This window comes from Populus euphratica, unplaced genomic scaffold, assembly GCF_000495115.2.
Source record: "Populus euphratica unplaced genomic scaffold, PopEup_1.0 scaffold151.1, whole genome shotgun sequence".
NCBI lineage: Eukaryota > Viridiplantae > Streptophyta > Magnoliopsida > Malpighiales > Salicaceae > Populus > Populus euphratica.
This window is the reverse complement of record NW_011500039.1, coordinates 250098-261595: the sequence shown is the minus strand read 5'-3', so window position 1 is coordinate 261595 and position 11498 is coordinate 250098. Positions and strand designations below refer to the sequence as shown.

Sequence of the window (11498 nt, the reverse complement as noted above, 5' to 3'; positions counted from 1 at the left end):
ATATTGCATGATTTGTGTTTAATTATTTCCATTAATTTTAATTGTTAGTCTAGAGTTTTTTTTTTGAATTTTTTGAATATATTTTATTGTTTTATTGTCATAATAATTGAATAATTTATTGAATTGTAATTGTTAATATTGAATTTACCTTGTAATTAGTATGGATGTTATTTGTGTAGATGTTATATTATATACAATATTAGTATATGTGGGGTCAATTGGTTGTGGCTATTATTAATATTTATAGGTTTGTGGATTAGGATAGTCTCCAGTATAAGGGAGGTACTGTCGAATTTTTTTAACATTCCAATTTAGTTATATAATTATTTGAATAAAATTATATAGATGTGTAGAACGAAATCCACAGCTCGTCGCTCACGTATTGTCGCAGCTAGTTCTTCTAACAACAAGGTTGACATATCCTTTGGTGCCTCTTAAGAAGAGGCATCTACGCTGTCAACCGATGCTACCTCTTCCAATGCGGTTTCACAGCACAGAGGTGGCGTGCCTTCGTAGCAGAATCAATTCACCCATAAGTACGAGGCACAATGGAAAGACAATCTTTCAATATAAGTTTGTTAAGGTTTTAGTTTTTTTAAAAAAAAATTATAACATAATTTATGAACAACTAATCAATATTTTATTAATTTAATTTATTTTCAGGTTCATAAACATTGAAGTAGCCCAAGTAATATCATTGACATTTAAATCATTAATAGAGATTCTATTATCATTGGCATTTAAATCATTTAACTTGCCTTATCCGTAACCCGGGTTATAAAACTGAGATAACACTATAGAAAGTAAATAAAAAAATAAAAAAAATTAATTTTCAATCAACTTAATGTTGAAGACTGAAATAAAAAAATCAATTAAACAAAGACACAAAAAAGGACCAAGGTTTACCAACCAAACCTATAACCTAGTTATGAAATTAAAATAACCTTATAAAACACAAATTAAAAGAATTTCTGAAGCTCTACTTTCAATTAACGTTGTATTGAATGATGAATTTCTTTAAAAAAAATTATAAAAAAATAAAATAATTCAACTTAATCATCTAAATCTATAATCCAAATTATAAGAATAAGAAAATCTCATAAAATATAAATTAAAAAAAAATTATCGATCTCAGCCTCTTTATTAAACTTAAGATAAATGACTTTTAAAATGGAAATTAAAAAAATATTACTATTGTTTTGATAAACAATATTTTTACGAAGAGGTGAATAATAAATTTAACTTTTATTCTTTTCAGGTTTTTGTTAATATATAATAATTGAAAAATATACTGGCATGTGCAAAGAAAGTCAGAAGAGCGATAAAAGAGGGTTAGCTGGGCAGGAAAACATAGCAGTCCAAGACGGGAGTGTGGCTATCTTTTATTTTCAGGGCTGCAGCCGGCCCCACCAACCAAAGAGTACAAAGTCACAAGGGGAAAGTACCCTTCGATATTTATGAATAGAGAACACCCAATTAGTTACGACAAAGGATACCTGCAAATCAGATTTTTTTTTTAATATTTATGTTTTATTTATTATAAAAAATTATACACCAACAAGCTATTCATCAAGATTTGGATACAAAAAGTAGCCTATTATCTAGTATTATTTATTAATTAATAAAAATTAAAATAGTTAATATATATTTAAAGCATGCATATGTATAAATAAAATGATAAATATTATTCGTGTGTGTGTCTATATATATATTAAGTTGGGTTTGTAAAGATTTCAAATAATATTTAAAAATATACCTACTTTACTTATTATCAATAAATTCCAAAAAATACTCATTCATTCAATTTTGAGATACGGATTAAACTGTGTCATTTATGCAGGCAGGCTATAATCACCCAACACAGCATCCGTTTATTAAGAAGTTCTTACCTACCCCAATACCATCCATCCATCTGACCTTCTCCTCATTCTCTTTGTGTTGTTTCAAAATTAAATAATTTAATGACTAGTTTAATCGGTGAAGTTATAAGTTTGATTTTTAGATATTAAAAGTACGAGGAGCTTAAATATCAGAATGATTAAAAATTTATATAATTATTAAATTTAAAATTTTAAAAAATTAATTAAAATATATATAAACTGATCTAAATATCTATAATTAATAAAATAATAAATAAACAATTTAAAATTTAAAATAATTGCTTCATGATGTTTTTAATGTTTCATTGAAAACATTATTTAACTATGTATAGATAATGGCTCCAATGGAATTGGTAATTAAATTTTCATATCAATTTTTCTTTTCATTTTTTTAAAAATTCTCGATTAAAAATTTTCTTTTATTTCGAAGACTTTTTTCTCCATGTTCTCATATTACGTGCTGCAAGCCCAATAATATTTGTAAGAATTATTTATTTTAAAGAAATCTTTAATTAAGAGATAATAAAAGTTCGGAGACTAATTGATGCACGACAGTTCGTTGCTGTTACAAAACAACAAGAGGTTGCTATGAACTAAATTGCATGCTTGCTGGAATTTGATATCATACACGAATTGCCAGCTGCACTTTCGTTATTCAACATAGATTCTTAGTTGGGGTCCTTAGTGCCTCTTTTGTTATTTCTGTTATTGCCTAGGACGTGAATTGAGGATAAAAGTCCTGTTTTATGGAGGATTTCCCTGTCACCCCTTATTTTTCCTATTTAATTCTGTAAGTCATTATTTGAGTAGGATTAGGAATGGCAAGCTTATAAATGCAAGCTGCCATTCACTTAGGAGGATACTTTTTGATTTGATTGAATAACAGTTTTCATTCAGAAACAGTAATCTTTTACTCGTGGATTCAAGTGTTTTTCTCTTTTGTTCGTGGACTCGAACACAATCAAAGAAAAGGGATGGTGATCCTTTTTTTTCATAAACTTCCGCTACATCAGTTGGTATCAGAGCAGGTTTATCGTTGTTCAAATGTCAAACACACTGAACGAACGAGAAGCCCTTGATGGCGAAAATCATGAAAACAACTTAATTACACAAGCAGAATTTAGAACTTTCCAGCATGAAACCCAGCAAACCTTGCAAGCAATACAGGCAACCCTTGCTAGATTAACAACTGGAAATAATCAGCGGTGTGAGGATGGGAGGGTTCGTGAGGATTACAGGGAACGGATTGCCCCTTCTTGTGAACACAATCCAATTCCACGTAGGCAGCTAGCCTACGAGGAAGAACTAAGTGACGATGAAGAATATGTTGAACGCATATTGAAACCCAATCGGCAAGGCTATCACAATGTGGGAGAGCGAGGGCCTCAGTCATTTCGCATGAAGATGAATCTACCTAGCTTTAATGGTCAGCTTCAAATTGAAGGATTTCTCGACTGGTTAGTAGTAGTAGAGAGATTCTTTGACTACATGGAGATCCCTGAAGATAAAAAGGTGAAGCTGGTCGCTTAGAGATTAATGGGAGGATCCTCCGCTTGGTGGGAACAATTGCAACTCACACGGATGAGGCAGAGAAAAGGGATGGTTCAAACCTAGTGCAAGATGAGACGACTACTGCGTTACAGGTACTTACCACCAAATTATGAGCAGATATTGTTTCAACAATATCAGGATTGCAGACAAGGGAGCCAGACAATTCAAACATATGTTGAGGAATTCCATCGATTATCTTCCCGTAATAATCTGTTGGAGTCGGACGCACAACAAATCACCAGGTTCATTGGAGGATTGCGTTTAAATATACAAGACCGAGTTTCCATGCACACCATTTATTCCTTAACAGAAGCTATTAATTTAGCTACAAAAGCAGAAACACAATTGGACAGAACAAGACCAACAAGTGTAGCAAGGGTCCTAGTTGAATCTATTCATGTTGCAGCACACAAAGGAAAGTTCCCACTAAACCCTCCACCCTCCATATCTAACTTTACAAAAGGGCCAAGTAGCAACAGGATGCAAGTGACAACCGCAAGAGTAGTACCTCCAGAAGCACCAAGGAATCCATATTCCAGACCAGCTTCAAATAAATGATATAGGTGTGGACAACCGGGGCATCGTTCTAATCAGTGTCCAAAACGGGGGGTAGTAAATCTGATTGAGCCAGGAGAGGGAACAGACCTAGATGCAGAAAGGATAGAGGACGAGACTAAGTACACCTATGAAGAAGAAGAAATTACAGGAAGGGATGATGGAGAATTACTCTCACATTCTCTAGTAGTTAGAAGACTTCTGCTAGCACCAAAACAGATGGATCAATCACAGCGTCACAACATATTTCGAACCCGATGTACTGTGAACAAAAAAGTGTGTGATGTTATAATTGACAATGGCAGCAGCGAGAACATCATCTCCAGAACCATGGTGACGAAGCTAGGCTTGAAAACGGAGAAACATCCCTCACCCTTGAAGATTGGCTGGATTAAGAGGGGTGCAGAGACAAAGGTTACTGAAACTTGTCGCATTCAATTTTCAATTGGGAAAAATTACGTGGATAAGATTATTTATGATGTTGTCGAAATGGACGCTTGTCACATGATCCTAGGCAGGCCATGGCAATATGATATGGACATTACCTATAAAGGCAGGGACAATGTGTATGTCTTCATGAGAGGAGGGCAGAAGGTAGTATTGGGTCCACTAAAGGAAGAATTCTCTTAGCAAAACCAAAGGCGCATGGTAAACCTATATTACTGGTTGATGAGGGGACATTTATAACAGAAACCAACGGGGCCAGTGAGGTTTTTGCAATAGTAGTCGGTGGTGGAGTTGAAATCGACTCTCCCAACATTCCAAAGGTACTGCAGCCTTTACTAGCAGAATTCCAGGCCATCATACCTGTAGATTTACCAGAGGAGTTGCCCCTCATGCGCGACATTCAGCATCATATTGATTTAATGCCCGGGGCTAGCCTACCAAATCGACCACGCTATCGAATGAGTTCGAAAGAAGGTCTTGTCCTACAGGAGCAGGTAGAAGAACTGATAAAGAAAAGGTTAGTTCAGGAGAGCATGAGCCCTTGTGCAGTGCCCGCCTTGTTAGTACCGAAAAAAGATGGCAGTTAGCGTATGTGCATCGACAGCCGAGCTATCAAAAAAATCACTATTAAGTATCGATTTCCCATCCCTCGATTAGAGGATATGCTAGACATGCTGGCCGGTTCCAAAATCTTTTTCAAAATTGACTTACGAAGTGGGTACCATCAGATTCGAATCAGACCCGGGGATGAATGGAAAACAGCCTTCAAAACGAAGGATGGTTTATATGAGTGGTTGGTAATGCCGTTTGGACTATCCAATGCTCCAAGTACTTCATGCGTTTAATGAATCAGGTACTTAAACCATTTACTGGCTACTTTGTTGTAGTATACTTCGATGACATACTGATTTATAGCCGGTGTGAATCTGATCACCTTGAGCACTTGCGAGAAGTACTGACAGTTTTGCAGCAGAACAAATTATATGTTAATTTAACGAAGTGCAGATTCATGACTAGCAGTTTGTTATTTTTGGGATTTATTGTAAGTGCTGATGGGATTAAAGTCGATGAAGAAAAAATTCAAGCCATTCGGGATTGGCCTACCCCGAAAAATGTTGGTGACGTGCGTAGCTTTCACGGGTTAGCCACATTTTACCTGCGATTCGTCAGGGATTTTAGCCGAATTGTCGCACCAATCACTGAATGTATGAAAAAAGGAAGATTCCATTGGGGAACCGAAGCAGAGCATAGTTTTGCACTAATTAAAGAGAAGTTATCTTCTGCCCCAGTTTTAGCACTGCCAGATTTTGATAAACTATTTGAGGTAGACTGTGATGCTTCTATCGCTGGCATTGGTGCTGTTCTATCTCAACAGGGTAGACCCATTGCATTCTATAGTGAGAAACTTAGTGAGGCTCGTCAGAAGTGGTCCACCTATGAACTTGAGTTGTACGCTGTATTTCGAGCTATGAAAGTTTGGGAACATTACTTAGTGCAAAGAGAGTTTATTTTATTCAGTGATCACCAAACACTAAAATTCCTTAACAGTCAAAGCAACGTGAACCAAATGCATGCTCGTTGGGTTGCCTTCATCCAACGATTCACCTTCACTTTGAAACACAAGTCAGGACAACTGAATAAAGTGGCTGACGCATTAAGCCGGAAAGTGTCACTACTCATCACCCTGCGGGCTGAAGTCATAGGCTTCGAATGCCTTAAAGAATTATATGCAGAAGATGAGGATTTCAGAAATATCTGGAGTAAGTGTCAGCAGGGGCTATCTCATGAAGGAATGCATATTCACGAGGGCTACTTGTTTCGGGGCAACCAATTATATATTCCCAGAAGTTCATTACGGGAGCAAATAATCCATGAACTACACGGGAGTGGCTTGGGAGGACACCTAGGACGAGATAAAACTGTGGCTCTTGTAGAAGAACGATACTTCTGGCCCCAATTGAAGCGAGACATTGGCAGCCATGTCAAGCGGTGTCCAACATGCCAAGCAGCCAAAGGCCAAACACAAAACACAGGCCTATACCTACCCTTACCTGTACCGGCAGCTCCTTGGGAGGATCTTTCAATGGATTTCATCCTAGGACTTCCACGAACGCAGCGGGGTGCCGACTCAGTCTTTGTGGTGGTGGACAGGTATTCCAAAATGGCCCATTTTATTGCCTGCAAAAAGACTTCTGATACCGTGCATGTGGCCAATCTATTCTTCAAGGAAGTTGTTCGTCTACACGGGGTCCCTAAATCTATCACCTCAGATAGGGACACTAAATTTCTTAGCCATTTTTGGAGAACCTTGTGGCGGCGGTTTGACACAACACTTAACTTCAATAGCACCAGTCACCCTCAAACTGATGGACAAACAGAGGTGGTGAACCGCACTCTGGACAACTTAATTTGTTGCCTATCTGGTGAGAAACCTAAACAATGGGATCTTACGTTGGCTCAAGCCGAGTTCGCCTACAACAGCATGCTGAACAGATCAACTAGGAAGACACCATTTCAGGTAGTATACTGTCAGCCCCTAAGTCATGCATTAGACTTGGTTCCCCTGCCAAATCTTCCAGGAATGAGTATTGCAGCGGAGCATATGGCTGATCGGGTTAAAGCCATTCAGGAAGAGGTGCGTAAGAAACTGGAAGAATCCAATGCCAAATACAAAGCAGCTGCAGACCGGAAACGATGACTTAAATTATTCAAGGAAGGAGACCTTGTAATGGTGTACCTACGTAAAGGGCGGTTGCCAGTGGGAACATTTAACAAATTAAGCAACAAGAAGTATGACCCCTATCAGATTCTACAGAAAATTAATGACAATGCATATCGGGTTGACCTCCCTGCAGAAATGGCAATATCTTCTACATTCAATGTTGCTGACCTGTTCGAGTATCATCCGCCTGACGAGTCACCCTCCAACCTGACTAACTCGAGGACGAGTTCTTTTTAGGCAGAGGAGACTGATGTAGGACAGTTCGTTGCTGTTACAAAACAATAAGAGGTTGCTATGAACTAAATTGCATGCTTGTTGGAATTTGCTATCATACACGAATTGCCAGTTGCACTTTCCTTATTCAACATAGATTCTTAGTTGGGGCCCTTAGTGCCTCTTTTGTTATTTCTGTTATTGCCTAGGACGTAAATTGAGGACATAAGTCCTGTTTTATGGGGGATTTCCCTGTCACCCCTTATTTTTCCTATTTAATTCTGTAAATCATTATTTGAGTAGGATTAGGAATGACAAGCTTATAAATACAAGCTGCCATTCACTTAGGAGGATACTTTTTAATTTGATTGAATAACAGTTTTCATTCAGAATCTTTTACTCATGGATTTGAGTGTTTTTTTTCTTTTGTTCGTGGACTCGAACACAATCAAAGAAAAGGGACGGTGATCCTTTTTTTTCATAAACTTCCGCTACGTCACTAATATAGAAAATGATTTGGGTGTAAAATTCATTAGTATATGTTTTTAAAATGAAAGGTAATTCAACTTATTTCTAATAAAAAAATATGTGAAGATGTATTTTTGAAATAAAATAAAATAAATTCAAGTAATTTATTTAAATATTAATTTTAATATTTAAAATATCTTATTAATTTTTATAAAATAAAACTAAGTATAAATAGCTAAAATAATTCAATTTTCTTAGTTATTATATATTTAGAGTGTGTATGAAAGTGGTTGAATCGTATTATTGAAAAATTTTAATTTTTTAATTAATTTCTTTATATTTTTTAATTATTTTGATGTTATAATATAAAAACTAAATTTTAAAAATATATATTATTTCAATATATTTCAACTAAGAAATATTTTAAAACACAATATTTTCAAAACAGGTAATTACTCGTATCGAGGTGAGATTTAATTCTATTAAAATAATAATAATAAAAACTATAAATACATTGATCCCAGCAGAATAGGAAAATCTACCTTCGAGAACAAAAACGTCACATAAGTCAAAATCCACAGCCCACGCAACAGTGAGCAGAGTGGTCTGTCTTTCCTCCATCCTTTTTATCTTCCGGTCTCAAAAGGGACTGGTAGTGTTTTTGCTTTTGTACTGTTATAGGTTTTGATGGAGAAATCATCATCTTCATCGTCCTCTTCCTCTTCCTCTTCTTCCAAAAAAGAAAGTCTTGACGTTCCTCTGCATTCCTTTGGGTTCCAAATTGAAGAATTGTCCCCTCAAAAGGTCACTGGTCGCCTGCTTGTTACTCCCAAGTGCGTCCAGGTCTGTCACTCTCCTCCTTTCTCTCTCTCATTATAATCCATATATAAGAGGAATTTTATTTGATTTCAATATGTTAAAATTGCCGAAATGGAGAGCTCATAATTTTCTTCTTGGAAATGGGCTGGCCGGCCATCGAGCAGCCGTTCAAGGTATTACACGGCGGAGTATCGGCGTTGATTTCGGAAGCGATGGCTAGCATAGGGGCCCACATGGCATCGGGATTGCAAAGAGTGGCTGGGATTCACCTGAGCATCAATCATGTGAAAAGCGCCCGCCTTGGAGACCTTGTCCTCGCCGAAGCCACTCCCTTCAGTATAGGCAAAACCATCCAGGTACATAATCCCCCTCCCTTCCCTTCACTTCCTTCAGCGTTAGCAAGGGAAAACCATTAAGATGCACCCTGATACAGGTGTGGGAGGTGCGAATCTGGAAATTAGCTGATCCTTCTAACACAGAGTCCTCCAAATCATTGGTATCATCGTCAAGGGTTACTCTCTTGTGCAACTTGCCTGCGCCTGACCATGCTAAAGAAGCCACGGAAAATCTCAGAAGCCATGCTAAATTATGAACGCTCTTTTATTGCCTGCCTACCACCACGACATGGTCGTAGTCATTACTCCTGATATTTTAGTCAATAATAATAATAGTACAATTGTACTACTGTAATTCAGTGACTTCTAGTTCTTGCTGTATGATTCTCAAATTTCAGTCCGAAGAGTATGAATAAATTCATCTAATTTACTCCCAGTTAGTTGATGATTGCTTCCCAATTGATAGTACTGTTAATCGTTCAAAAACAAAAAAAGAAGAATTTCACTCAGCTTAGCACACAGTCAACGCTGTTCTTAGACACCAACCTCGTGTTTTTTAGCCATAACTACCAAACCTACTACTTCAATTACATGGCGTCACATCCAAACTCGTCAGTCCTTCCCTTGTGTTGCTGGACCGGTAACACAAAAGATTGCAATACCAAGATTACTGAAATCTAACTTTAAGAAGCCATTCCTTCCCTTGTATTGCAGCACCTACTTTTCAATGATTCAGCGTGCCAGACGGAGTTTCGCTAGTTGCGGTTTCCATTTTAGTTTGTGTTTGATAATGCGGTAATAGGAAATTGATAGTCGAATTAAGCTGTCAAGTATGATTGTAAGAGATAAACGCAATCTTCAGGGATACAATTAGAGCATCGAGATCAAGAGTTAGATATTGTACAAATGAAGGTAACTGAAGAGGAATGAGAGCTAGAATCTTAATTATGAAATAATGGGTGCTGGACATACATAATTTATCACGTTTTGTGGCGCTACAGAGAAAACAACAGTTTTTCCCATATATTTTGTATTTATGACGTTCTATATGTTCGATTTACAAGTTAGATCCAAGTAATACATATAAATACAAGACAAAGTAATCCAACGGATTCTGCACAAGGCCAGTTGCAGCCGCTTCCAAAAGAAGTGGGCTAGCCCATGATATTTATTGATTTTGGCTTTGTTTCCAATTTTCAATCTGATCAGTTGCGGAGATCTTTTGCCTTCAAAAATGTAAAATCCTGTTAACTACAAAATTGCATAAGCAAGCAAGGGGATTCTCAGATGGAAACGTGGTGAATTGAGCAGGAGAGCTAGGAAAGTAAGATGTGTAGCTAACCTGAGCTTGGCAAGTTGTCGAGCGAGTTCATTAATCTCACGGGCAGAGAGCTTGAGAGAAGACAAGGTTCCTGGCACCTCTTCAGAGACGACTTGGGACAATTTGTTGACAGAAGCTCCCAATCTTCTGAAAGCCTGCATCATTGTTCTTATCATTGCATAGGATCCTATATGCTTACTTAAGAATGCAGAGCACCAGTACATCGACTTATGGGGTTGTTATATTAATTATCCAAGAAGAATAAATTATCAAGAGCTTACAGCTATGGTTGGAAGGCAAATGGCAGCCAAAGAGAAAATTGCTCCAATAGCCTGCGAGGAGGACGAGTACACTTGTATGTTACTTACTCGGAGAAAACTGGACAGTAGTCAGGAGGAAAAGGAAAAGAAGAGGTTGGAAAACTAACCATAGAAAGAAGAAACAAGAGAGAGAGGAGGGCCAAGTGAGGAGGGGAGGGCTCGAACCCTAGAGATTTGAGATGGCTGGGAGTGAAAGGCAATCGAGTAGAAGAGGGGAGCTTGGATTGCGGAGCATCAGCAACGTTACTGGAAACTCGATTTATGAGAAGAGCTGCAGTACCTGGTGTTGCCCCTCTTGTCCCGCCGAGCATCGATGTGTAAGGAGGAACAGAACAACAAGAACAACGTCTGAGTCTCCCTACGGACATGGAAGGGTACAGACACAATGGGGTTGGTCCAAGAAGAAGAAGAGGATGCATGCTACTATCACCTCAGAGCTGAAAGAGAGAGTTGCTGGACAATCTTCTGGATGAGGAGGAGCAGCCCTTGCTGTCCGTTTCGTGACACTTGCAAGGATAATGGTTTGCTTCAGCCTCCATGTCCATCGGGCTTTCCTTTTTATCTTCTAATAATACATGGGCTCAAGCATGGCCTTCTGCCGCATTCAGGATATAAACAGGCCGGTGATGCACTGTTCTGGGTTTTCAGGTTATGCTTGAACTCCAACCTTAAAGTTCCAAACTTAAAATCTCCATAAGACTTTTTTATTATTTCAAATCGGTTTCCATATATATATATATATATATATAGGGAGAGTCTGGTGTTTTTCTTTCTTTTATTTTTTATTTTTTTTGTTCACTCTTTATTTTATAAGTAAAATCGCAACCGAACCTTCCATTGCATTCAAGCTTATATTCATACAGGGAG

General features: G+C 37.5%; 3 protein-coding genes across 5 annotated transcripts in view; 2 read left to right on the top strand and 1 right to left on the bottom strand.

Moving 5' to 3' along the window:
• LOC105107192 (uncharacterized) overlaps window positions 1–9430 on the top strand; it is a 21745-nt gene extending 12315 nt beyond the window's left edge. Inside the window, exon 4 of the mRNA XM_011001028.1 lies at window positions 9280–9430. The gene's annotated coding sequence lies outside the window, so the exon portion shown is untranslated. The remainder of the gene's footprint in view (window positions 1–9279) is intronic.
• LOC105107194 (uncharacterized) lies at window positions 8454–9426 on the top strand. Its single transcript, XM_011001029.1, has 3 exons — window positions 8454–8679; window positions 8820–9011; window positions 9089–9426. The coding sequence occupies exons 1-3, from the start codon at window positions 8524–8526 to the stop codon at window positions 9245–9247; spliced, it is 507 nt and encodes a 168-aa protein (XP_010999331.1). The 5' UTR covers window positions 8454–8523; the 3' UTR covers window positions 9248–9426.
• Window positions 9431–9903: 473 nt separating the features above from the next.
• LOC105107195 (uncharacterized) lies at window positions 9904–11180 on the bottom strand. Of its 3 annotated transcripts, none has more exons than XM_011001033.1 (4): window positions 10739–11180; window positions 10593–10643; window positions 10333–10466; window positions 9904–10241 (listed from the first exon to the last, which is right to left on the bottom strand). In XM_011001033.1, the coding sequence occupies exons 1-4, from the start codon at window positions 11048–11050 to the stop codon at window positions 10238–10240; spliced, it is 501 nt and encodes a 166-aa protein (XP_010999335.1). In that variant the 5' UTR covers window positions 11051–11180; the 3' UTR covers window positions 9904–10237. The 3 variants fall into 3 exon arrangements, with proteins under 3 accessions (XP_010999335.1, XP_010999334.1, XP_010999332.1); XM_011001032.1 differs by having other exon boundaries at window positions 9904–10234; XM_011001030.1 differs by having other exon boundaries at window positions 9904–10216.
• Window positions 11181–11498: the final 318 nt, after the last annotated feature.

Coding starts and splice junctions, on each gene's coding strand:
- LOC105107194 (XM_011001029.1), top strand. CDS start 8,524: ATGGAGAAATCATCATCTTCATCGTCCTCTTCCTCTTCCTCTTCTTCC. Junction 8,680..8,819: donor TTACTCCCAAGTGCGTCCAG/GTCTGTCACTCT, acceptor GCCATCGAGCAG/CCGTTCAAGGTATTACACGG. Junction 9,012..9,088: donor GTATAGGCAAAACCATCCAG/GTACATAATCCC, acceptor ACCCTGATACAG/GTGTGGGAGGTGCGAATCTG.
- LOC105107195 (XM_011001030.1), bottom strand. CDS start 11,050: ATGCATCCTCTTCTTCTTCTTGGACCAACCCCATTGTGTCTGTACCCT. Junction 10,644..10,738: donor TCTTGTTTCTTCTTTCTATG/GTTAGTTTTCCA, acceptor TCCTCCTCGCAG/GCTATTGGAGCAATTTTCTC. Junction 10,467..10,592: donor TTTGCCTTCCAACCATAGCT/GTAAGCTCTTGA, acceptor ACAATGATGCAG/GCTTTCAGAAGATTGGGAGC.